The following is a 27,211-nucleotide window of genomic DNA, read 5'->3' as shown; positions in this document are numbered from 1 at the left end:
TCGCTGAAAGTAGCAATGGCCGGTGGTCGAGACTAATGATGGAGCGGCAGCCAAAGGAGAGAGCTTGCCGTAGAGAACGTTCACCACGGAGATGGAGTGATGTGATCACCTCGTGTGTAGCAGCTAAATGTATGTATGTATGCTAAACTTCTTTCGCACCATACATAGCCAACCGTGCTAATCGGAGTTGTGGGGGAAGGACAAAAAACTAAACACAAAAAGCGGTCATAAAGAAATTAATTTTCGATCTAAATTGAAAAGTTGGTTCCTAATATCGGAAGGAAGAGCATTCCAGACGGCCGCAGAAGCACATCTGAAAGCGCCCGATGCAGTGACCACCATCTTTATTAGATGGATCACTGAATCGCAATATCTAGAACAGACATGGCGAAAGTACGGCCCCTGGGCCATATACGGCCCGTTTGGCTTTTTAATCCGGTCCGCCGAACTTGTTCAAATATTATTAAATTAAATTTTACCTTTCTCCCTATAATGCCCCCATTTCCCCATTAGATGGCGCACTTTGACCGGGAGTTACGACATGTTTTTCTATTGTTCATGTTCGTGCAATTTGTTACATTGCCTTGCAAATAAATGCTTTGCTACCTGTTAAAGGCCAAATCCTTTCATGTAATGATTTTTAACATGTCATTTATATTAGTTCACACAAACACTCCATCCATCTGTTCCTGGCCCGGCCCCTCTGTCAAATTTTAGAACCCATTTGTGGCCCGCGAGTCAAAAAATGTGCCCACCCCTGAACTAGAATGATGACAACTTCCGGAGGAGGCCTTCATCCAGCAATGGATATGTATTGGCTCATGATGATGATGCAGTGTATTGTGACACAGTATACATTGTGCTTTTTAAAGATTTATTCGGAAGAGATGTAATTTATTTATGCAGGGTTTATAGCACGTCCACCAAGTAAAACAAGTTGTTACAAAAAATAAAATTCAGATTTTTTTTAAAAAAATACATAAATAACTTTAAGACAGATCAGCAAAAAAGAAATGTGTTACTACAGTAGTGCTTTAATATCAATATAATAAATTAACACTTAATAAGGAACAGTTGATGAATGCCTGTTTATTTAGAAGGAATCCAGGATCCCTTTTGAATTTACCAGCAATACCAGGTCAGGTAATTATGACATTTATTTTAATAGGCAGAGCCTTGAGTGCCATCCACTTATATGCATGGATTATCTACAATACCTCGGTTTCTTGCCACATGGCAAACAAACATGAATGGAATTGGCCAAACATCCCAATACAGGACCAAAATATCCCTATACAGGTCGCTAATGAAAAGGAGTCTTGAGATTCATTGAGGTTTTCATGGGTAAATTAAAGAGAGCGTTTTAAAATAATAACCGAGGTTCAAACAGATTTATACATATTAACTCATCCGATAAATACAGAGTCGAATTAATAACACACTGAGCTGGTGCAGTATTTTTAGTTTATGTGAAGCCGACACTGAATGTGCAATACTTACATTAAAACAAAGAGGAATCCCCAATCTATTAAGCTCTGGCAAGGATCAAATTACACTTTCTGCTCTTAGTGCTAATGGAGCTGAAAACCTTAAATCCCCTTTCAGCACTGACAACTCGCTCCTGCATGGGCACATAGTAACTTCCTCCATAACTCCCATCAGCCGCCCAGTGTGAACCACTGCAGTGACATATTTCTCTCTCACAGGTGGAGATCATCAGGAATGTAATTTCCGATATCGACTCTGCGTCTCCTCCCGCCCTGTCTCTACCTGTGTCTCCCCGCCACCACACATCCGGAGAACTTTCCGTGTGTCACCGCTAACCTCGCTACAATCATTTACATCCTAAAAAATAATCATTCTTCCATCCTCTATCCTCCGCTCACCAAACTCGCCTGCCTACTCCTCCAATGAATGACCATCTCTCTCTTACTACATAGGTCAAATAGTCCTCCTTTGCTGTCACTGTCACCATCCCCTGGTTGTGTTGCAGGGCCTTGAAATGCGTTTGCATTTAGGCGCTTTTATAAATCCACATTGCATTGAACAGTATTTTACATGTATCATACTTATTTAGCATACACTTTCATATACGGTTAAAATGAAAGTGTAAATAAAAGCCTTCATGGAATTACATTGGCGACCTGGATATAAAAACCCTCGTGAAACATCAAAGTAGGAAATTGCTACCACGTATTTGGATCTATGTGAAGCGCTCCTTACAAATGTAAATTCTCACTCTTATTATGATATAAGCGATGAAGTATAAACTTCCTTAACACAACATCTTATGGTATAAATGATTACAGCCAAAGTCCTGGACCTACTGGATGTCAGTTGGTGTGATACTGATTATTATTATTCAATGTGTTGAATTAGTGCCTTGGAAGCTCACACTGAAGGCAACACAAGTGGTACAGACCGACATCGCAGATCGCCACGCGTTGAATTTATAACATTAATGACTTCACAAGAAAGTTTTTTTTTAATATATATAAAGAAGTCAACTCGTGGTTAAATTGGGAAATTGACCTATAGAAGATCGTCATGGCACAAGCATGCATTGGATAATGCTTAACAACTACCATGCAATTATGGGTTCTTGATCTCTGACAGCAGTAATTGTTCAGTGTCTTCACCGGCACTCCTTAGGCGATGTGGTAAATTACATTCCTTTTTCTAAGTCACGCATCCATCAAAGACACACACAATATATTTGTTAATTAACTGTTAATGCAAGGTTTTAATCAATGTAGCATTGTTAAAATGGTATGCAAAAAAAACAATAAAAAAACATGCCATGATTTAAGTCACGTTAAGATCGTATTCAAAAAGTGACAGTGTTCAAAATATCACGCTTGTATGAAATGAGCTGCAGAGTACTCACCTGCATAAGTAGTGCACCGCCAGCAGCAGCAGCATCAGCAGCAGGCTCCCGCACACCACTGATGCGGCAATAGTTGCATTTCCTGAAAGTGGAATACAAAAGAGCCATGTGCTTATTATTATTAGACTTGTTTAGCCAGGATGATTTCCCTGAGTCTTATAGCTCTTTTTCAGGAGGGCCCTACCAAGCTCTTTGCAGTAGGGGGGGGGGGGAGATGTTGTTATTTGAAATCCAAATCTGGTAATTTCCACATAACTGCAGCATTTACATATTTGAGCAATATCAGGAATATCTTTTTTTGTTAGCTGTGAGAGGTATCACACAGAAAGGCGGCCAAGTCGGGGAATCGAAACCAGAACCTTCTTGCTGTGAAGTATTGTTACCACGGCACCACCATGCCCTATTGAACTACATATTGGAAGCACTTAGCTGTGCTGCAGATTGTTCTGTAAAATACAACAGCATTATATTCTTTGGGTCTTTCGGTAAAGCCACGTAGATAGAAAAATAATCAAAAATATCACGACGTTTCGAGTGAAACAATCAACCAATCGTCTTGGAGAACGTCACCTGTTCATGATTATTAATGAGGGGGACTGGTCAACGTGGATTGACGTCACGCGCGGGACACACAGACATTCTTGGCTCATTATAGTAGTAAATATTAAAGCATCACTATGTTTAAAGGGTTAAAATGAGGGGTGCCTGTGTCTATAAATTGATATCATTGTTACGTAATAGAGCAACCCTGTGGTATGAATTCCCAATGTGAAGTGTACGCATTACACCTATTTTAATGAAGACGGTTATTTGCGTGTGCGTGCATCTGTGTTTCATAAAGGGCTTGAATGTCACCTCAAATTAACTGGCTCCAAGGTGGGACTGTGCTACTAAGCGACTGACCTAGAGGTGGGCTGCCACCTACACGTGACCTAACTTGTGTATGACCGAACTACCCTGAATGCACCTGGTCACATCAGATCGCACAAGCTTAGAAGGCTGGTTAGTACATGGAGAGAATGTCACCTCAGTTAATCAGATGCGGTAGACTTGGGCTTTGAGGTATCCAGGAGATGGCAACAAAGCAATGGATGAAATAAATATGTGCAGAGCTCTGAGAGTTACCCAAACTCTCAGTACGTGTAATATAATTGGCTCACCATCCCAATGTAAGACCCAAATGATTAGGAAACTTGAGACTCACTGATATTTTCCTGGATAAATTAACAACATTACTATTGTGATCATTTGCTGGTTGACTCTGATAGCGATTCAATTGCTCCAAGCAAATAAATATATGGCCAAACTGAACCGTCTTCAGGGGGAAATACATGTTTTTGTTAGCCAGTCTCACCCCATTGCTTAATTCACCGATGGCTTCCCCGCCACGTGATTCACAGCTGATCTTGGAACGTGTCAGAGTGATTGTGCAGCTTGTCACGGTTGCGCTGCACAGCTGCTCCGATGGTGAATTCGGATGGCAGCGTGTGTTGTTCGTCACGATATCCGACAGGCTGGGAGGTTCTCGAGTGACTAAATGCATGCTAATTGGAGCCACGGAGTCTGACATCGTGCCGAAGAACGCGGTGGTACAGCCCGAGAACACACGGCAGGGTCGCGGAGTGAATGATACTTACGGCGAGTGTTGGGGCTGAAGTCCGACTGTTGACCCAACACGGTGACGCTGGAGTTTGGGGAGATGGACACGTCCACATTGGGCTTCACCGTGCTCGACGCCGGGGGGTACGACGACGAGACTGAACTTGATATGGAAATGGGGATTGTGGAAGATGAAAAGGTGGATTCAATTGCTGAACTTGCGTGTGGCTGTGTGCTCATGATCAGGCTGGATAGAGTAGCTGTGTTGGTAGAAACAGTTTCTGTTGAGATTGAACTTGATATTGAACTGGGGATTATGGAAGATGAGAAGGTGGATTCAACTGCTGAACTTGTGGGTGTCTGTGTGCTCATGATCACGATAGATGGAGTAGCTGTGTTGGTGGAAATTGTTCCCATTGAGACTGAACTTGATATGGAAATGGGGACTGTGGAAGATGAGAAGCTGGATTCATCTGCTGAACTTGTGGGTGGCTGAGTGCTCATGATCAGGCTGGATGGAGTCGCTATGCTGGTGGAAATTTCTGCTGTTCCTGTTGAGCCTGAACTTGATATTGAAATGGGGACTGTGGAAGATGAGAAGGTGGATTCAACTACTGAACTTGCGGGTGGCTGTGTGCTCATGATCAGGCTGGATGGAGTAGCTGTGATGGTGGAAATAGTTTCTGTTGAGACTGAACTTGATATGGAAATGGGGATTGTGGAAGATGAGGTGGATTCAACTGCTGAACTTGCGGGTGGCTGGGTGCTCATGATCAGGCTGGATGGAGTCGCTATGCTGGTGGAAATTTCCGCTGTTCCTGTTGAGCCTGAACTTGATATTGAAATGGGGAATGTGGAAGATGAGAAGGTGGATTCAACTGCTGAACTTGCGGGTGGCTGTGTGCTCATGATCAGGCTGGATGGAGTAGCTGTAATGGTGGAAATTGTTTCTGTTGAGACTGAACTTGATAATGATATGGGGATTGTGGAAGATGAGAAGGTGGATTCAACTGCTGAACTTGCGGGTGGCTGTGTGCTCATGATCAGGCTGGATGGAGTCGCTATGCTGGTGGAAATTTCCGCTGTTCCTGTTGAGCCTGAACTTGATATTGAAACGGGGATTGTGGAAGATGGGAAGGTGGATTCAACTGCTGAACTTGCTGGTGGCTGTGTGCTCATGATCAGGCTGGATGGAGTCACTGTGGCAGTGGAAACAGTTTCTGTTGAGACTGAACTTGATATGGAAATGGGGATTGTGGAAGATGAGAAGGTGGATTCAACTGCTGAACTTGCTGGTGGCTGTGTGCTCATGATCAGGCTGGATGGAGTAGCTGTGTTGGTAGAAACAGTTTCTGTTGAGGTGGAACTTGATATTGAACTAGGGATTGTGGAAGACAAGAAGAGCAATTCAAATGCTGAAATTGCTTGTGGCTGTGTGCTCATGATCAGGCTGGATGGAGTCGCTGTGGTAGTGGAAATAGTTTCTGTTGAGACTGAACTTGATATTGAAATGGGGATTGTGGAAGATGAGAAGGTGGATTCAACTGCTGAACTTGCTGGTGGTTGTGTGCTCATGATCAGGCTGGATGGAGTCGCTGTGATGGTGGAAATAGTTTCTGTTGAGACTGAATTTGATATTGAAATGGGGATTGTGGAAGATGAGGTGGATTCAATTGCTGAACTTGCGGGTGGCTGTGTGCTCATGATCAGGCTGGATGGAGTAGCTGTGATGGTGGAAATTGTTTCTGTTGAGACTGAACTTGATATTGATATGGGGATTGTGGAAGATGAGAAGGTGGATTCAACTGCTGAACTTGCGGGTGGCTGTGTACTCATGATCAGGCTAGATGGAGTCGCTGTGGTAGTGGAAATAGTTTCTGTTGAGACTGAACTTGATATTGAAACGGGGATTGTGGAAGAAGGGAAGGTGGATTCAACTGCTGAACTTGTGGGTGGCTGTGTGCTCACGATCAGGCTGGATGGAGTAGCTGTGTTGGTAGAAACAGTTTCTGTTGAGGTGGAACTTGATATTGAACTAGGGATTGTGGAAGACAAGAAGAGCAATTCAAATGCTGAAATTGCTTGTGGCTGTGTGCTCATGATCAGGCTGGATGGAGTCGCTGTGGTAGTGGAAATAGTTTCTGTTGAGACTGAATTTGATATTGAAATGGGGATTGTGGAAGATGAGGTGGATTCAATTGCTGAACTTGCGGGTGGCTGTGTGCTCATGATCAGGCTGGATGGAGTAGCTGTGATGGTGGAAATTGTTTCTGTTGAGACTGAACTTGATATTGATATGGGGATTGTGGAAGATGAGAAGGTGGATTCAACTGCTGAACTTGCGGGTGGCTGTGTACTCATGATCAGGCTAGATGGAGTCGCTGTGGTAGTGGAAATAGTTTCTGTTGAGACTGAACTTGATATTGAAACGGGGATTGTGGAAGAAGGGAAGGTGGATTCAACTGCTGAACTTGTGGGTGGCTGTGTGCTCACGATCAGGCTGGATGGAGTAGCTGTGTTGGTAGAAACAGTTTCTGTTGAGGTGGAACTTGATATTGAACTAGGGATTGTGGAAGACAAGAAGAGCAATTCAAATGCTGAAATTGCTTGTGGCTGTGTGCTCATGATCAGGCTGGATGGAGTCGCTGTGGTAGTGGAAATAGTTTCTGTTGAGACTGAACTTGATATTGAAATGGGGATTGTGGAAGATGAGGTGGATTCAACTGCTGAACTTGCTGGTGGTTGTGTGCTCATGATCAGGCTGGATGGAGTCGCTGTGATGGTGGAAATAGTTTCTGTTGAGACTGAATTTGATATTGAAATGGGGATTGTGGAAGATGAGGTGGATTCAATTGCTGAACTTGCGGGTGGCTGTGTGCTCATGATCAGGCTGGATGGAGTAGCTGTGATGGTGGAAATTGTTTCTGTTGAGACTGAACTTGATATTGATATGGGGATTGTGGAAGATGAGAAGGTGGATTCAACTGCTGAACTTGCGGGTGGCTGTGTACTCATGATCAGGCTAGATGGAGTCGCTGTGGTAGTGGAAATAGTTTCTGTTGAGACTGAACTTGATATTGAAACGGGGATTGTGGAAGAAGGGAAGGTGGATTCAACTGCTGAACTTGTGGGTGGCTGTGTGCTCACGATCACGATAGATGGAGTAGCTGTGTTGGTGGAAATTGTTTCTGTTGAGACTGAACTTGATATGGAAATGGGGATTGTGGAAGATGAGAAGGTGGATTCAACTGCTGAACTTGTGGGTGTATGTGTGCTCATGATCACGATAGATGGAGTAGCTGTGTTGGTGGAAATTGTTTCTGTTGAGACTGAACTTGATATGGAAATGGGGATTGTGGAAGATGAGAAGGTGGATTCAACTGCTGAACTTGCGGGTGGCTGTGTACTCATGATCAGGCTAGATGGAGTCGCTGTGGTAGTGGAAATAGTTTCTGTTGAGACTGAACTTGATATTGAAACGGGGATTGTGGAAGAAGGGAAGGTGGATTCAACTGCTGAACTTGTGGGTGGCTGTGTGCTCACGATCACGATAGATGGAGTAGCTGTGTTGGTGGAAATTGTTCCTATTGAGACTGAACTTGATGTGGAAATGGGGACTGTGGAAGATGAGGTGGATTCAACTGCTGAACTTGTGGGTGTATGTGTGCTCATGATCACGATAGATGGAGTAGCTGTGTTGGTGGAAATTGTTTCTGTTGAGACTGAACTTGATATGGAAATGGGGATTGTGGAAGATGAGAAGGTGGATTCAACTGCTGAACTTGCTGGTGGCTGTGTGCTCATGATCAGGCTGGATGGAGTAGCTGTGTTGGTAGAAACAGTTTCTGTTGAGGTGGAACTTGATATTGAACTAGGAATTGTGGAAGACAAGAAGAGCAATTCAAATGCTGAAATTGCTGGTGGCTGTGTGCTCATGATCAGGCTGGATGGAGTCGCTGTGGTAGTGGAAATAGTTTCTGTTGAGACTGAACTTGATATTGAAATGGGGATTGTGGAAGATGAGAAGGTGGATTCAACTGCTGAACTTGCGGGTGGTTGTGTGCTCATGATCAGGCTGGATAGAGTCGCTATGCTAGTGGAAATTTCTGCTGTTCCTGTTGAGCCTGAACTTGATATTGAAATGGGGATTGTGGAAGATGAGAAGAGAAAATCAACTGCTGAACTTGCGGGTGGCTGTGTGCTCATGAGCAGGCTGGATGGAGTAGCTGTGATGGTGGAAATAGTTTCTGTTGAGACTGAATTTGATATTGAAATGGGGATTGTGGAAGATGAGAAGGTGGATTCAATTGCTGAACTTGCGGGTGGCTGTGTGCTCATGATCAGGCTGGATGGAGTAGCTGTGATGGTGGAAATTGTTTCTGTTGAGACTGAACTTGATATTGATATGGGGATTGTGGAAGATGAGAAGGTGGATTCAACTGCTGAACTTGCGGGTGGCTGTGTACTCATGATCAGGCTAGATGGAGTCGCTGTGGTAGTGGAAATAGTTTCTGTTGAGACTGAACTTGATATTGAAACGGGGATTGTGGAAGATGGGAAGGTGGATTCAACTGCTGAACTTGTGGGTGGCTGTGTGCTCATGATCACGATAGATGGAGTAGCTGTAATGGTGGAAATTGTTTCTGTTGAGACTGAACTTGATAATGATATGGGGATTGTGGATGATGAGGTGGATTCAACTGCTGAACTTGTGGGTGGCTGTGTGCTCGTGATCAGGCTGGATGGAGTCGCTGTGGCAGTGGAAATAGTTTCTGTTGAGACTGAACTTGATATTGAAATGGGGATTGTGGAAGATGAGAAGGTGGATTCAACTGCTGAACTTGCGGGTGGTTGTGTGCTCATGATCAGGCTGGATAGAGTCGCTATGCTGGTGGAAATTTCTGCTGTTCCTGTTGAGCCTGAACTTGAAATTGAAATGGGGATTGTGGAAGATGAGAAGAGAAAATCAACTGCTGAACTTGCGGGTGGCTGTGTGCTCATGATCAGGCTGGATGGAGTAGCTGTGATGGTGGAAATAGTTTCTGTTGAGACTGAATTTGATATTGAAATGGGGATTGTGGAAGATGAGGTGGATTCAATTGCTGAACTTGCGGGTGGCTGTGTGCTCATGATCAGGCTGGATGGAGTAGCTGTGATGGTGGAAATTGTTTCTGTTGAGACTGAACTTGATAATGATATGGGGATTGTGGAAGGTGAGGTGGATTCAACTGCTGAACTTGTGGGTGGCTGTGTGCTCATGATCAGGCTGGATGGAGTCGCTGTGGTAGTAGAAATTGTTTCTGTTGAGACTGAACTTGATATTGATATGGGGATTGTGGAAGATGAGAAGGTGGATTCAACTGCTGAACTTGCGGGTGGCTGTGTACTCATGATCAGGCTAGATGGAGTCGCTGTGGTAGTGGAAATAGTTTCTGTTGAGACTGAACTTGATATTGAAACGGGGATTGTGGAAGATGGGAAGGTGGATTCAACTGCTGAACTTGTGGGTGGCTGTGTGCTCATGATCACGATAGATGGAGTAGCTGTAATGGTGGAAATTGTTTCTGTTGAGACTGAACTTGATAATGATATGGGGATTGTGGAAGATGAGGTGGATTCAACTGCTGAACTTGTGGGTGGCTGTGTGCTCATGATCAGGCTGGATGGAGTCGCTGTGGTAGTAGAAATTGTTTCTGTTGAGACTGAACTTGATAATGATATGGGGATTGTGGATGATGAGGTGGATTCAACTGCTGAACTTGTGGGTGGCTGTGTGCTCGTGATCAGGCTGGATGGAGTCGCTGTGGCAGTGGAAATAGTTTCTGTTGAGACTGAACTTGATATTGAAATGGGGATTGTGGAAGATGAGAAGGTGGATTCAACTGCTGAACTTGCGGGTGGTTGTGTGCTCATGATCAGGCTGGATAGAGTCGCTATGCTAGTGGAAATTTCTGCTGTTCCTGTTGAGCCTGAACTTGATATTGAAATGGGGATTGTGGAAGATGAGAAGAGAAAATCAACTGCTGAACTTGCGGGTGGCTGTGTGCTCATGATCAGGCTGGATGGAGTAGCTGTGATGGTGGAAATAGTTTCTGTTGAGACTGAATTTGATATTGAAATGGGGATTGTGGAAGATGAGAAGGTGGATTCAATTGCTGAACTTGCGGGTGGCTGTGTGCTCATGATCAGGCTGGATGGAGTAGCTGTGATGGTGGAAATTGTTTCTGTTGAGACTGAACTTGATATTGATATGGGGATTGTGGAAGATGAGAAGGTGGATTCAACTGCTGAACTTGCGGGTGGCTGTGTACTCATGATCAGGCTAGATGGAGTCGCTGTGGTAGTGGAAATAGTTTCTGTTGAGACTGAACTTGATATTGAAACGGGGATTGTGGAAGATGGGAAGGTGGATTCAACTGCTGAACTTGTGGGTGGCTGTGTGCTCATGATCACGATAGATGGAGTAGCTGTAATGGTGGAAATTGTTTCTGTTGAGACTGAACTTGATAATGATATGGGGATTGTGGAAGATGAGGTGGATTCAACTGCTGAACTTGTGGGTGGCTGTGTGCTCATGATCAGGCTGGATGGAGTCGCTGTGGTAGTAGAAATTGTTTCTGTTGAGACTGAACTTGATATTGAAATGGGGATTGTGGAAGATGAGAAGGTGGATTCAACTGCTGAACTTGCGGGTGGTTGTGTGCTCATGATCAGGCTGGATAGAGTCGCTATGCTAGTGGAAATTTCTGCTGTTCCTGTTGAGCCTGAACTTGATATTGAAATGGGGATTGTGGAAGATGAGAAGAGAAAATCAACTGCTGAACTTGCGGGTGGCTGTGTGCTCATGATCAGGCTGGATGGAGTAGCTGTGATGGTGGAAATAGTTTCTGTTGAGACTGAATTTGATATTGAAATGGGGATTGTGGAAGATGAGAAGGTGGATTCAATTGCTGAACTTGCAGGTGGCTGTGTGCTCATGATCAGGCTGGATGGAGTAGCTGTGATGGTGGAAATTGTTTCTGTTGAGACTGAACTTGATATTGATATGGGGATTGTGGAAGATGGGAAGGTGGATTCAACTGCTGAACTTGCGGGTGGCTGTGTACTCATGATCAGGCTAGATGGAGTCGCTGTGGTAGTGGAAATAGTTTCTGTTGAGACTGAACTTGATATTGAAACGGGGATTGTGGAAGATGGGAAGGTGGATTCAACTGCTGAACTTGTGGGTGGCTGTGTGCTCATGATCACGATAGATGGAGTAGCTGTAATGGTGGAAATTGTTTCTGTTGAGACTGAACTTGATAATGATATGGGGATTGTGGAAGATGAGGTGGATTCAACTGCTGAACTTGTGGGTGGCTGTGTGCTCATGATCAGGCTGGATGGAGTCGCTGTGGTAGTAGAAATTGTTTCTGTTGAGACTGAACTTGATAATGATATGGGGATTGTGGATGATGAGGTGGATTCAACTGCTGAACTTGTGGGTGGCTGTGTGCTCGTGATCAGGCTGGATGGAGTCGCTGTGGCAGTGGAAATAGTTTCTGTTGAGACTGAACTTGATATTGAAATGGGGATTGTGGAAGATGGGAAGGTGGATTCAACTGCTGAACTTGTGGGTGGCTGTGTGCTCATGATCACGATAGATGGAGTAGCTGTGTTGGTGGAAATTGTTCCTATTGAGACTGAACTTGATGTGGAAATGGGGACTGTGGAAGATGAGAAGGTGGATTCAACTGCTGAACTTTTGGGTGTATGTGTGCTCATGATCACGTTAGATGGAGTAGCTGTGTTGGTGAAAATTGTTTCTGTTGAGACTGAACTTGATATTGAAATGGGGATTGTGGAAGATGAGAAGGTGGATTCAACTGCTGAACTTGCTGTTGGCTGTGTGCTCATGATCAGGCTGGATGGAGTCGCTGTGGCAGTGGAAATAGTTTCTGTTGAGACTGAACTTGATATTGAAATGGGGATTGTGGACGATGGGAAGGTGGATTCAACTGCTGAACTTGTGGGTGGCTGTGTGCTCATGATCACGATAGATGGAGTAGCTGTGTTGGTGGAAATTGTTCCTATTGAGACTGAACTGGATGTGGAAATGGGGACTGTGGAAGATGAGAAGGTGGATTCAACTGCTGAACTTGTGGGTGTATGTGTGCTCATGATCACGTTAGATGGAGTAGCTGTGTTGGTGGAAATTGTTTCTCTTGAGACTGAACTTGATATTGAAATGGGGATTGTAGAAGATGAGAAGGTGGATTCAACTGCTGAACTTGCTGGTGGCTGTGTGCTCATGATCAGGCTGGATGGAGTCGCTATGCTGGTGGAAATTTCTGCTGTTCCTGTTGAGCCTGAACTTGAAATTGAAATGGGGATTGTGGAAGATGAGAAGGTGGATTCAACTGCTGAACTTGCTGGTGGCTGTGTGCTCATGATCAGGCTGGATGGAGTAGCTGTAATGGTGGAAATTGTTTCTGTTGAGACTGAACTTGATAATGATATGGGGATTGTGGAAGATGAGAAGGTCGATTCAACTGCTGAACTTGTGGGTGGCTGTGTGCTCATGATCAGGCTGGATGGAGTCGCTGTGGTAGTGGAAATTGTTTCTGTTGAGACTGAGCTTGATAATGATATGGGGATTGTGGATGATGAGAAGGTGGATTCAACTGCTGAACTTGTGGGTGGCTGTGTGCTCATGATCAGGCTGGATGGAGTAGCTGTGATGGTGGAAATAGTTTCTGTTGAGACTGAACTTGATATTGAAATGGGGATTGTGGAAGATGAGAAGGATTCAACTACTGAATTTGCGGGTGGCTGTGTGCTCATGATCCGGCTGGATGGAGTCGCTATGCTGGTGGAAATTTCTGTTGTTCCTGTTGAGACTGAACTTGATATTGAAATGGGGATTGTGGAAGATGAGAAGGTGGATTCAACTGCTGAACTTGCTGGTGGCTGTGTGCTCATGATCAGGCTGGATGGAGTAGCTGTGATGGTGGAAATAGTTTCTGTTGAGACGGAACTTGATATTGAAATGGGGATTGTGGAAGATGAGAAGGTGGATTCCACTGCTGAACTTGCTGGTGGCTGTGTGCTCATGATCAGGTTGGATGGAGTCGCTGTGGCAGTGGAAATTGTTTCTGTTGAGAATGAACTTGATATTGAAATTGGGATTGTAGAAGTTGAGAAGGTGGATTCAACTGCAGTGCTGGTTGATGGCTGACTGATTGTCACCAGTTCCGATAATGATGTTGTGTTCATTGAAAGTCTCTTTTCTTCAAGACTTGTCTGCATTGAAATGGAGATCGTTTGAGTCCCTTGAATTGGGGCTGATGAGCTTGAAATTAAACTTTCCGTTGTCACTCCAATGGTGGAGAGCTGCATGGTCTGAGGTGCTGAGATGCTCAGGGAGGGCAGCATCCAACTGGATGAGAGCAATGAGGATTCCGGAATAATCGTTGAAGGTTGAGTTGCGCTGCTGCTGCTGCTTTGAGGAGCTGGACAAACACAACACAATGGATAAAAAAGACATCGCAGAATTTGTAAGAACAAAAGAATAAATGAACATCACCTCATAGTCTGCTTCATCATTCATGAACAATCTACATAATCAGATGAAGCCTCCCGTAAACGACGTGATTTCTCTGTGGCCACCCCCGCTATGAAAACGGACCCAAATTCAGTCTTTTCCTTCCTCTCCTCATCTCCCCTGACCCCTAGGTTCTCATTCTCAGTCCCATTTCCACCCTTTTCCCATTGCTTTTACTACTTCTCATTTCCTTCCCTTCTCTCGTCCCATTCTCATTCTCTTTTCTCTCCCTTTTCACCCCCCACACCCCCGACTCCGTTCCCCTTCCCACGGTGAGCCACGGGTAAATAATTGCCAGGTTGTGATGACACTCCGGCGCACCTATGGAGGCCAGCACGTCAACTGAGTGGTGGTTCGGCATGCAAATCTCGCATTCGTCTCCGCAGTGCTGATGTTTACGTCCGATTTACACACCGCATTGGGTCCTAATTTAAGGCCGAGTTGACCTAGGTAAGTCAGGTTCAGACTTTACACGCCGCTATCTTTTTTTATTGTGGTCATCAGCCAAAACTCAGGCGATTTGATCGGGCTCACAAAAAAAACAGCACGCAAACCACTACACCCACCGCTCCCCGCACACAAAGATCCCCCGTATAGCCTTAACAGACTGTTGGGGCAAGTGCTGTTAGTGAGCACCTATGAAGGCGGGAACGGCACACGAGAAAGTGGGTGGCCAGCACCACGCCCGACCGCCTTTGTCTCCCCAGTGGCAATGTTTGCACCGCACCAGGGACTCATTTGAGGCTGAGTCGACCTAGGGGATGCCTAGGACCGGTTCAGATAATCGTCACCAGTGTCGGCCGTGAGCGGGAACCGAACTGGGGTCCGCCGGGTTCATAGGGCATCGTGTGTCGGCTGTGAGCGGGAACCGAACTGGGGTCCGCCGGGTTCATAGGGCAGCGTAGCGCTAACCGCTCCACTACCGCTCCCCACACACAGTCACATGCGCCACGCAAACATATACATACAGCATGCACACAAATTGGGCGTACGGTTGTGTTTTTATAGTCACTGGTGTTAAATACAGCAGAGTATTCCCTTGTTATTCAAGAGCTTGACACCTGCGACTGTGTCTATCTGTGCCTCGCATCTGGAACTCTGCACGACTACTGCATCGAGAGTGGGAGAGAAAGTGACGAGATAAAGTGATGAGATTGAACGTGATACGGGAAAACGGTGACATAAAGTGATGAGATAGCTTATATACGTACAGTGTTTATTGAAGGTAATTCACGACAAAAATTGGTTTCGATAGGCCAATGTCATTATGCGAATCACGAGGGAACGCCGCGTTGTAGTTACAGACATCTGTTGAAATATGGGCAACGTATGAGTTTTCCCACGGGAGGCTTTGCACCAGTAAGGCAGGATTCAGCGCCACTGCTGTGTATTGCTCTACAGTACGTACTGTGTACTGCAGAGCTCAAATCCACCCACGGCCTTATTACCCGCGTAACCACTTATTATCCGGAGCAGCTGTAAGGGTCAGCACGTAATGTCCACCATGGCCTAGGGCGGCCATTGGATTCGCACCGCGCAACTCCCCGCTACCGCTGGGCCAACACCAATTAAGATAATGATGATGATTTTGAATGAGGATGATTGTATTTACATTGCCCGTGTAGTTATAAGCACAGCTATTTTTCTGCACAGAGGTCGCGTGACGGCAAAAAAAAAATCAGACTCATGCGTGGCGGCATACCGCTAAAACGCTAATTTGTAGATTTAATTTATTTTAAGATAATTCGTGTTTGAAAGATTGTTCGTCTATGTTCGATGGCTAGCCAAAAAAAACGCTGCGATGATGACCGCAGTTCGCGTGATGGTTTGTGCTCTTTGACGATATCAGCAAGATATTATGGTTCATCTGTGGCAAGCACTTTGTGTGTATTATATATCCCAGTAAACATGCCAGCGTTGGTATGTGGTTGGAGCTAATGACCCAACGTTCCATGTTTACTGGGATGATGTTGTAAGCTTTTAGTGTCAAACAAATCCCAATTCACATTTGGCCAGCTCACAAGCGCGTCTTCGACACACAAGACCCAATGCCAGCCACACACTCTGCTCCCTCGCTGTCATACCTGGAATGTTGTTGCCTGCCACGTTAAAGTTGAGATTGTAAGTCCCAACAGATTCCACTGGGACAATTTCAAAACTGTCGGCTGTAAAAGGTTCCGTCAGGTACACCATATGATAGCGTTTGTTGTATGAATCCCATTCATTGTTTCCAACATAATTCTGTGGAGAGAGCAAATAATAGACATTTTACATGTAGAGTACACATCAGTTTTTTTTATATACTACTATAATGGAAACTATACGGGGAAAAGTATGAGAATATATGTTGGAGGAATGATTTCCATAGACTATGTACCATGTTCCCCAGATTATACAATGCTCCTGAAAGACGCACCTCAAATTTGTGCTCAGTGGAAATAAAGTTATAAATATCTGGTCACACAAATCTTACCATAATATAAACATATTGCGAAAAAAAGTGTGTCTTCTAACCCGTAAACAATTATACATCATATAAATATATAAGAGCTTCGTTATTTGATTCATGAGTTACAAATATATTTTTGGGACGGGCTGTTAAACATTTCCTTTAAAACAACAAAAATCACGACGTTTCGGCCACAACACAACCTGTCCAGCGGACAGCGTTGGTCCCTTCACCTGATGAAGGCCGCTTGTATTGTGGCCGAAACGTCGTGATTTTTGTTGTTTTAATTTTTTACCTACGTGACTTTACCGAATAGAACCAAAGAGTATGGATCCTTGCAGTCACGAAAGCTTCAAATCTAGAATTTCCTTTAAAAACATATACGGAGCAATGCAAACTCGGTGGCACGCATGCTAAACGACTTGGCTATGTTATTATACACATGTGAAAATAAATGTAAATCCACTTGTTGGATAAGGGCCTCACGATGCCGTGCGGCTCATGGGGATTATTTGACCATAGTTCACGGCACTTGAAGGCACGGTGGGATAGATACGGAAGCATACCTCTCAGCAGTACTGTACAACAATGGATTTTGCTGCACCTGCCCACTGCTGCCCACCACACAGCAGCCAATCAAATCCCGGAGGCCACCAACCCAAGCAATGTCCAGGCTCAAACTACCGCTTAGCTTCTGAGATCGACTAATATGGGGTGCAATTCTTACCGGGTCATTTTGGTCAAAAGCATTTTGTCGTATAAAGAAAGGCATTAGAATTTTTTGTTTGTTAAAATAACGTCACATTTCAATGTGTTTTCACGCTCAAGTAGAGCATCTCAGCCATGCCAGGTCAGGTAGCAGGCAACTTTTGGAGCCCTTCCGAGCCCCCTCAACCATCTCTGCTTGGAGGGAAATGTCATAAATTTCCCCCCCCCACCCCCCCCCACCAGGATTGTCCTCTTTTTAGAGTAGCTCCAAGAACATCAAGACGTCTCAGTATTTACCAGTTGCATGATAGTACACCACTCGAGGGGATGCATTTCCACGTACTTCACCCCACTTTCGGTGTTCTGATATATTATTCTGCCCATGATATGTCCTGTTTAAGCTGTACCTATTGGTGGCAACCATTGGTCACAAGAGAACATCGCATACCTGTGTTCTTCTGCAAACTCCATTGTAGCAGTATTGTATATAGAAGATCTTGAGAGCTCCAGCTGTGCCTGAGAGTGCTTCCGACATCAGGTTGATGGCGTTTATGGTGGCCGGACCGGTGAAGTTTATAACCGCAGTTGTAGTTTTCCAGTTATTTTCATTGAACGTAGTGTGGGAGTTGGAGTCCCACTCAGAGGCACCGATGGGTAACACTGTGATGGGAATCACAAAATGGAAACTAGTTTTCGACCCACATCCTTTTGCATTAGGGTTTTAAGTTGTGGCATTCAGCATGTGAAAATTATGACGAGAAAGGGATTTTAATGTAGCAACACGTTGACGGGTGAAGCCGAAACAGGATAAATGTGTTACATGTTAGTCAGCAGTAAAACATGATACATCCAGCATTGGATTTACATGTACCTGATATACATATTTTTAAACGGTATTTAACAAACGGCCAGTCAATTCAAGTGCTCACATGTACGATTTAAAAACACAAATTGAATTGCGGACACATTTGGCTTAGAAAAACAGAAGCAATCGGACACATAGGCTGTCGCTGTAATATTAACGCGAGCTAACAGTGGAACAACGCGGGCGTCCAGAATAAACACTTCATTAGAGACCCAAATATCGCACCTTCCGGCTTTGACATTCCTCGAAGACACTGGTGTAACCATCAACCCCATCAGAACGCTAACAGGCCGATGCGCATATCTCGTTCATGAACGTAACATTAAAGACGAGCCACAGGCGTGCGATTGTGGCCATGTAACCCAAACTATGGACCTTGTTAACCACTATAGCCTGTGCTCCTTCCGTGGCGGAGGGGAAACAGCAAAACCACACAAACTCTCTCCTGAAGCCCTCTCGTCGTGGCCAGCAGATCTCGACATTGGCATCTAGCTCCTGAAGTTATCGCCATGGACAATAAAATTACGATTATCATGATTCACATTTGATGTTTGAGTCACAGTTGCGTGAGTAAAATGTGTGCCGTAAACCCAGTGGCGTCACTCGGGTTGGTATCACCCAGTGCGGTAACTCATGGACCTCCGCCCGTACTAGACCATACAGAATCCTTAGTAATGTTTTTTGCACTAATATTACTCGTAAATCGTAATTCCCGTATGTCACTGAATGTAATGGCAATAGTAAGTGATATAAACAGCTAGCAACATTAAAATCAAACCTTTAAATGACAAATTTTCCTTGAATTACTACTTAATTCTCAAAAAAGTGATAGCTATAGGTTCACAAATACTAATCATCACAATATTGTAACTAAAACACCAGAAAATTTGACAAAATCAGCGACTATAAAAACACGAGCAGCGACGAACACAACAGCGCGTGCTTGTAGCGCGTGCAGACGAAACCACGTGACTCGAAGCGTCATTGTAATTGGGAGCGTATTAGAAGGTTCGAAAAGTAAATTAGCATAGAGTTTTAGCCTTTTTAACACGTAAGCCGGGCTTACAAAAAATGTTTTTGTTGTTATAACTAACTACAGGGATTTTTTTTTATGAAAAACTAGCTTGACTACCCGGTACTTGGATACACCACGCCCGGCCGCCTTTGTCTCCCCAGTGGCGATGTTTATTGAGCTCCCCCCCCCCCCCAAAAAGTCATTTTTTTTAAAATAATTTTCGCATGGTGTACAGTCTGGAAAGTACCCACATGGCAAATTTCAAGTTTGTTGCATGTCGGGAAGTACGCTAAACATTTTGAACAGACACACACATAATCACAACTTTGCCTTTTATAATGAAAAATAATACATTTCTGCTGAAACACTGCACAAAAATTGTATCGACAGTCATTTTGGTGTCACCCCGTGCGGTTCGCACCCCCTTGTGTCGCCACTGCGTACACCAATGCCAATGTATTACTGCACGTTTATTCATGTGAAGACTTTATTGATTGACCGTGCCAGGTGGAAGAGGGTGTACGACATTCATCTGCAATCATGACTCTGAAGTTAAAACGAAACTATTTTTTTTCACGAAGTAAGGCCCACTGAGCTATATAGATATTTTTTTCAGAAGCGACATGGCCACAAATGAAAGTCCAGTGAAGTGGCTTATCACGTCCAAATTTAGTGCAGCCATATAAAAGCCAGACGTTCCGTTTGTCCGTTTGTCCGTAAATTAAATTAGAAGAGTCTTTCAGAAGGCCTGAATGAAAAAGTTATAGAAATCGAACCCCATCTGCCAGATGGTGGGGTTAAAAAGTTGATTCTCCCCAAAAAAGAAATTTCACTCCCGGACGAGTCGGGTGAAAATGCAACCCCCAAACATACAGCCATCACGGTCGGGATCGACCCCATGACCCCGGTGTACCAGGCGAGATCATTTACATCTCGCCACCGCCACGCCACAATTAGGTGATAGACGAAACAAAAATGTAGTCCTTACCGTCGGTCACTGGCTCGATGAGCACTTTCAAGGAGTCGTTGATTCCCAGGTAGGAGTAGGAGAAGTACACAAATTCTTTGCACACGGCTGTGATGACGTCCTGGCTGCTTGTCACATTCGTGCAAATGTTCATTTCATATGTGCTGTCCGTGCAGTAAAAACTAACTTTCTTGGCAGCGTTACATTGTGTCCTCAGCTCCAGAAATGTGACTTTATACCAAGCATTTGTTGCACTACATTGCGCATAGCAGGAAGTAGTGGTCGACGAACAGACCAGGGGCGAACCTAGGCACGTATCGCCTTTCACTGCACACACACAGACACGCGCACGCAGTCACATTAATCATTACCATCATCAAAATACCGTATTTAAAAAAAAAAGATCGTTGCAGCCCAACAGCCATGTTCGCGCTAATGGTGGGGACAGGGCTTCCACTAGAGGGAGGCTCTTGAGAACGCCCTCTTGAGTGTATATTTTGGCCTACTCTTCCACGCTGACCAGACGTCTTCCAAGAGTTGGGAGTACCCACACTTTACCCCTCCACACACGACCATGCCGATCGACGAACTGTGTTGTACCCATTTATGATGCTGGATGGACAGAGGTGATGGGATTTAAAAAAAAAAAACTTATTATACTTTACATCAACTATCTAGCTTTCAGTGGTAAAGCTGAATGTATTAACCATGACATTTGCAGAACTGTGTTTAAAGATTATGACACTCAGGGAAATTAATCATAAAAATGTTTTTTTTTTAAATAAATGTTCGTACTGCATTCATTCTCATGTGTTATTTTTTTAAAGGTATCACTGCCTTTTTAGATGTAGTCCTCATGAGCATATGTGTTTGATTAACATTTCAATAAAGTAAAGTAATGGGAAGATGACACATACCTGTGGGGTAAATTACGAACATAATGCAAAGGCAAAGATGAGCAGCCACAGTCTTCAACATTGTCCTGGACTTGTCTTGACCTCCAAGCAAAATCTGAAACGCACAAGCTCGGCCCGGTTTCACAAAATGAGAGCTGCCCAAAAATGAATGTTACAACAAGGAAGGGATATTTATATACCGTACGCACCAGCCAACCAACACACTCACATTTTACCTGTGCGCCCTTAGGCTTGGTTGCAGCTGCTCTGCGTCATCAAATGAATTGTGACGGCTGTGATTGTAATTGGCACACGCCTCGCCTACATGGGGACATGTAGACAAATTGAACATGTCTCAATATTTCAGTGTCTTCTGGTGGCGTCATAAACCATGACTTTTAAAAATATATATATAGCTTTGTATGTAGTGCAATTACAGCAAATGCAGGAAAGCACAGGAGCCACCACAGTATGTGAAGATCAAAACGGGCCTTGTGAACACATTTAACACTGTCTGCCTCTAGCTGTGATCTTGGAAATAATAGAGAGAGAGAGAGAAGAGGCAGAAAAGGGAGAGGGAAAGTGAAAATATGAATAGCTAAGACTAAAATTATAAACTATTTATTTGACCAGATAAGGTCCACTAAGCTCTATAGTTATGTTTCAGAAGCGACCTGACAACAAATGATAGCTCAACAAAGTGACCTATCACGTGGAAATGTATAGCAGCCAAATACTCTAAAGTCTAAACGCACGTTTCTAATTGTGGAGGGGAAAAACCGGAGGACCTAGAGAAAACCCACGTGACCATGGGGAGAGAGAGAGAGATGCAGACTCCAAGTATACAGATGTCAGGGTCGGGATCGAACCCACAATCTCCCATATACTAGGCGAGGCAGTTAACATCACACCACCGTGGCGCCCAAATGAAGAAGAGAAAGGAAACGGAGAAAAGTGACCGGTGGTGAGGTATAATTGGTGTGAATGGATGGAATAAGAAACTGTTCCGCCGAAGAAGACCGGAGCTCACCGTGAACCAGAGACAGAGCTCCAGGATGATCGACGACTGGTTTGTGCAACACGTCGATATCAAATTGGATGTAAACATTTTTAAAATAAACAAGGGACCACTGTTGCCCTCTTAATGTCTAATACATTCATTAACGTAACATCCTGTTACGTTAATGAATTATTGTACTTGCAACGGGCACGGTAGTCACGCAATCTCGAAGGGATGACGACTCAGAGGCGCGAGGAACCACAGACACGCGAGAAGGCAGTCAGGCGGTGAGCTGGAACCAACGATTTCCCGAGCTCAGTGGTCCTCAACATATCAAGGGGTTATTGGTCAATTTATGAGTGTTTACATGTGGGAGGAAACCGGAGCAGGTGGAGAAAATCCCCGCGTGCAAGGTGGCAACACTTTATCCCATACAGAGCGAACAGGTGGAGTCATTTTTGCTGTACTACCTTCTGCAAAGCCCACGGGAAGGGAGTTTCGCAAAATTTTGTGCGAACCACCAACCCTCGCCTCCACAAAGCTGGATCACTGCCCAGCAGTAAAATCACGCTCCTTGTTAAATAACACGAGACCTCCAGCGAACACTTTGAATTCTTACTCTTTGGTTCTTTCGGCAAAGTCACGTAGGTATAAAATAAGTTAAATCACGACGTTTCGGGCGCAACACAAGGGTCCGTCTGTTGCGAGCGAAACGTCGTGATTTAATTGATTTAATTTTATACCCACGTGACTTTACCGAAAGAACCAAAGAGTATGGATCCCTGCAGTCACGAAAACTTCAAATCTAGATTGAATTATGTTCCATCAAATAACCTTCGACGGTGCTTCTGGTGCCACCTCAGCAGAGTGGCTGTCAGGTATTTATTTTTTGCCATTAAATCAGTTGCTGAGCACGGGCCCAAACATGTCAAGTGGCCAGCATCAAACAACACAGGTTGGAGCGACACGGTAAATCGATCAAGAGAAGATATGTTTCTTTAATTGAGTGAGGTGACACAGCGTTGGTGTACGGTGCTATTTCAGGAAAATTTAGATGTTTTTTTCCTGGATTTTCTGTTTGCACATGCACAAAGTCACTTTAAGATGTTTTCTTGTTCATGTTTTTTTTTGTTTGTTGCGGTTGCACCCGAGATTCAAGAGCCGAATGGCTCACAGGGCTGTACCAAAATAAATGAAACTATGAAACTACGACACGAAATTTGGGTTGGAATTCCAAAGCGGAGCAGTGCGAGGACAGACGCAGGAAAAGGCGTCGACGAGAAGGCGGCGTGCACGCAAGGGTTCATGTTCGTACTCGGTTTGGTTGTCATGTAAAATGTTAACGACGAAATGTACAAAGGTGATGATGCCAACAAAGGAAAACAGCCAAACTTTGAACCGATGAATAGCAGCGCAATGATTAAAAAAAAAATGCGTCGTAATCCAACCGGTCCACCAATAGGCATCTCGAGCAGGCAATCATATTCAACCAATCGCGACATGATTATTGTCTGCTCTCAAAGTCAGGTCACAACTTCTCATCGAGCAAAGTTTAATTTAGAAAACGGGGATTTAAATAAATACATTTTGCTTATTTCTCATCCATGAAAAGTAGAACGACCGGTTTTTTTTATTAATATGAATTACGTGCGATGTTTCCCAGCACGCACATTTATTTTGACACATTATCTTCGGAGAATAAAAAGAGAAGTACTTTTCACCTGGGTGTGGCCTCACCAATTGGCCCCCAGAAATCATCCACTCGGAGCTCCCTCTGGTCGCGCAACTGGCGCAGCGACCAACAACGCCACATTACCCACACACACCTGCTGGTCAGGCAGCCAACCCGAAGCGTTACCATCCGAGCAGCAGCAGCTTTTAGCCAGCCGTCGACAAAAAGACGCCCCACCGCATCGCGCTCGTTCACGATGCGACTTCTGCGGCCGTCTGGAACGCTCTCCCTTTCGATATTAGAAGAAAGCCGCTGGAGCTATGAACTTTTGAATCTGGATCTGAAACGAATTTCTTTAGAACTGCTTTTTTTGTGTTTAGTCCGTTGTCCTTTCTCCGCACCTCCGAATAGTACGTACGGCGCAAAAGAAGCTCAACATACGACCCCATTTGGTTTGTGCTCTGAGGCTACCGCCCTGTAGAAAAAAAATCGCTTTACTGGGGGTCCTCTCTCAGAGCAGATGGAGCCACCATGACGTTGGAGCCACCACTATAGGTGAGCTTTGTTTCAGCCAATCTCTGCCGAGGTGCTGGCTGGCAACGCTACAGCAGTAATCGGCAAACAAAGATGATGCGGCTGTCTCTGTCGGCGAGCGCAAAGTAAATGCCATGAGTCAAATTCGTTTTTACCCCTCTCCAGAATTAAGCCCCAATGGCGGTAACAAGAAAATGTGTCAATGTAGTGGGGTTTTTTTCAGCTTGCACACGATGAAGTTACTATACGTATGGCCAGAATACGCACAACACGTTCTGTCTACGACAGCATTTTCACAGATCAAAGCCCTCCGTTAAGGTAACCTGTGGCGTTAATTGTATTGGCGTCTGGAGGGTCTGAAATCTGGATCTGCTATGTCAGGTGGCATGACGTGACTCGCCCCTTTGAGCCACCTTCTGTGATATTTTACACCTTGCCTGCAGTACTTTACATACCTGCGAGGAGTTGGCTGCACTTTGGTGTTTCTTGAGTTATTTTTGGTTAATCTATAATGATGTTTTAGGTAGGGTAAAGAAATGGCACTATTTCTTTGAAATGCCTTGCCCGAGGGACAAAACGCACCTAGTAACATTCACAGAAATGTCAATTTTAATGAATGTCAGTATCGCATACTGTATTTGAATGTGTGATGCTTGTACTGTATGTTTTTTTTTCTCCCCGTGCAATAATGCCCTTTGTTTAGCCAGGGAAGCCGCCGATATATTTCTCAAGACTCATTTTGCAGGAAGGTCCTGTTAGACTCGGATGTTTGGCCAATTCCATTCAAGGTGGGCTGTGGGAGGAAACTTAAGTGACTGGGGAAAACACACCGATGCGTAATTGGGGATAACACCAAAAGTTCTGCGTACATCGGTTCAGCCTACTTGCTGTGCTGCCATTCCCTGACCACCTCACAGTCCAGCGGGGGTTTGAGAGATTCACGAATTTGTTGGATTGACCAACCTATCAGCCCTTGCCTCCAAAGTACCCGATTTCAGGCATGTGCCACCGCCCCTGGAACTAAATTAATTATACTGTATTAAAATCATGAATTAAATGAGTAAAACCACGTGATATGTCGAAGGCTCGTTGGCAGGAGGTTATGGAACAGGCCCAAGTGCCACATGCACACACGCACACTCAATGCTGTGGAAATTCAATTTGTTTTACATTTGACTTAATGTTTTGTTTATTATATAAATTCGTGTTTGTACTACCATATATGTTGGAGCTTTTCCACAACCCGTCTTTTACTGATCATATACTTGGAACAACAACAAGAAAAACAATCGCACCATATTTTGGTACGTCCGTGTCACACGAGCACGTTCACAGCCCTCACCTACAACGCCCAAGGGGCTGGATCGGCTTGCGAGAGCCCATACACTTCTCCCTTGTGAGATGCATGAGTATGTGGCTTGTGGGGTTCCCGTAGTGTAGAGGGAACGGCGGTGTTGCACGAAGCCTGAAGCTGACCCCATCCCACTAAGGATAGCAGGCGCCAGCAGCCTGAACCCCAAGCGGTTCAGAGGCAGCATGTCGGAGGAGAAGGAAAATACCATGAGCATGCAACACTGTCGCACAATGGTATTGAAAAATAAAGGAACACATTTGTAACGCGCGCAGTTTCCGTCCGATCCTTAGGCGTGGGAAACCACAGATAATTAATCACACCTGATGATGATTGCTTGCTTGTGTTGCAGTCGAAACGTCGTGATAATTTGTATTGTTTTATATTTTTATTATTTTATTGTTTCCCTTCCACGTGACTTTACCGAAAGAACCAAGAATATGAATACCTGCAGTCACGAAAGCTTTAAATCAAAATTTAAACCAGGCCTGGTGCTGCCAACAATTGCCCAAGCTCTGTGGCCCTAAATTGGGACGCATGGTCAACTCTATTCACGAGTGATTACGCATGAGGTTAGGAAACCGGAGCATGCGGAGACAACCCCACGCATGCAAGGCAGGCAAAGCCCAATCCACGCACAGATTGAAACAGGTGGATATTACTCCGCTTGCTGTACTGCCACATTCTGGCGAGCCAGGGTATGAGAACCTCAACATCCGTGGGTAGGGAGTTTCACTCTTTACACCATTGGAAACCTCATTTGCCAGTAACAAAATATGATAATTTTGTTTTGCTTACCCCCAGCTCTCATACTCTGATGGTGCATTGTCTTTGAGTTGTGCGCCTTTTAGGCGTCTTCTGGTCCACACCATGTGAGACGAGGCTCTAAAGAAAGCTGTCTCGGGTGTGGACCAATTAATTTCAAGGACAGTGCATACATTATCAGAGTTGTGTTTTTTTTTGCGTTCCGACCGCAGGTATTGTGGTCAATGTAAACATGACTCCTTGTAAAAAAGGTGTCAGTTTTGTTGCCAGATAAAAGGGTAAAAACAATGATCAGTTTCACTGTTGTGTTTTTTTTGCATGGGGTATGAACCCACGGATTGACAACCGCGGGTTTCGGGTTATTAGAGGCTGTCGTGCCTCCGACTGATTTTCCTCTTGTGCATTGGCGGGGACAGTGGTAAGAATAACCTCCCCTATTTAAAATGTGATCAGAGGCACCAGAGCATTGACAATCGACTGGCTGTGTGCGGAGATTTCTGGTAGGTCTCCAGTTTCTCTCCACTGTTGCTCTGTTTGGTGGCGTTTATTTTTTTTCTCCCAATTAAACACAAATTATTCCGGTTCTTACGTCGTATCCTGCATTTCCGTTAGACACTGTGAGATGTATGGCCATTCAAGTGTCGTATAAATGCAAATCTGATTGGAAGCTTTCGTGACTGCAGGAATTATTACTCTTTGGTTCTTTCGGTAAAGTCACGTCGAAAGAATATATAATAGAATACGACGTTTCGATTGCAACACAAGCAACCGTCACCAGTAAACATGTGAGAGACAAACACATACACAGAGAGAGACGCACAGAGAGAGACATACATGGGAGAGAGACACATAGAGAGTGAGACACACACATGGGAGAGAGACACATAGAGAGACACAAGCAGAGAGAGACACAGAGAAAC

The 27,211-nt window shown here is 44.5% G+C and overlaps 3 protein-coding genes across 4 annotated transcripts; all 3 read right to left on the bottom strand.

Annotated features, from left to right (window-relative positions):
- Nucleotides 1-269: 269 nt before the first annotated feature.
- Nucleotides 270-10,332, bottom strand: LOC142924432 (uncharacterized). The gene is made up of 3 exons (XM_076066864.1): nucleotides 4,525-10,332; nucleotides 2,888-2,969; nucleotides 270-2,679 (listed from the first exon to the last, which is right to left on the bottom strand). The coding sequence occupies exons 1-3, from the start codon at nucleotides 10,136-10,138 to the stop codon at nucleotides 2,649-2,651; spliced, it is 5,727 nt and encodes a 1,908-aa protein (XP_075922979.1). The 5' UTR covers nucleotides 10,139-10,332; the 3' UTR covers nucleotides 270-2,648.
- LOC142924446 (uncharacterized) lies at nucleotides 10,233-11,445 on the bottom strand. The gene is made up of 2 exons (XM_076066941.1): nucleotides 10,520-11,445; nucleotides 10,233-10,322 (listed from the first exon to the last, which is right to left on the bottom strand). The coding sequence occupies exons 1-2, from the start codon at nucleotides 11,330-11,332 to the stop codon at nucleotides 10,233-10,235; spliced, it is 903 nt and encodes a 300-aa protein (XP_075923056.1). The 5' UTR covers nucleotides 11,333-11,445.
- A 6-nt stretch (nucleotides 11,446-11,451) lies between these two features.
- LOC116942018 (uncharacterized) lies at nucleotides 11,452-27,124 on the bottom strand. 2 transcript variants are annotated; one of them, XR_012941654.1, is made up of 5 exons: nucleotides 20,991-27,124; nucleotides 20,095-20,400; nucleotides 17,675-17,886; nucleotides 16,154-16,310; nucleotides 11,452-13,977 (listed from the first exon to the last, which is right to left on the bottom strand). XR_012941654.1 is itself a non-coding variant. In XM_076066870.1 (4 exons), the coding sequence occupies exons 1-4, from the start codon at nucleotides 21,049-21,051 to the stop codon at nucleotides 16,056-16,058; spliced, it is 834 nt and encodes a 277-aa protein (XP_075922985.1). In that variant the 5' UTR covers nucleotides 21,052-27,124; the 3' UTR covers nucleotides 15,735-16,055. The 2 variants fall into 2 exon arrangements, 1 of the variants encoding a protein (XP_075922985.1); XM_076066870.1 differs by lacking the exon at nucleotides 11,452-13,977 and having other exon boundaries at nucleotides 15,735-16,310.
- Nucleotides 27,125-27,211: the final 87 nt, after the last annotated feature.

The sequence above is a fragment of the Petromyzon marinus genome, chromosome 13, assembly GCF_048934315.1.
Source record: "Petromyzon marinus isolate PM22_M1 ecotype Great Lakes invasive population chromosome 13, UKy_Petmar_22M1.pri1.0, whole genome shotgun sequence".
Taxonomy (NCBI): Eukaryota; Metazoa; Chordata; class Hyperoartia; order Petromyzontiformes; family Petromyzontidae; genus Petromyzon; species Petromyzon marinus.
This window is presented reverse-complemented; position numbering and strand designations above follow the sequence as displayed.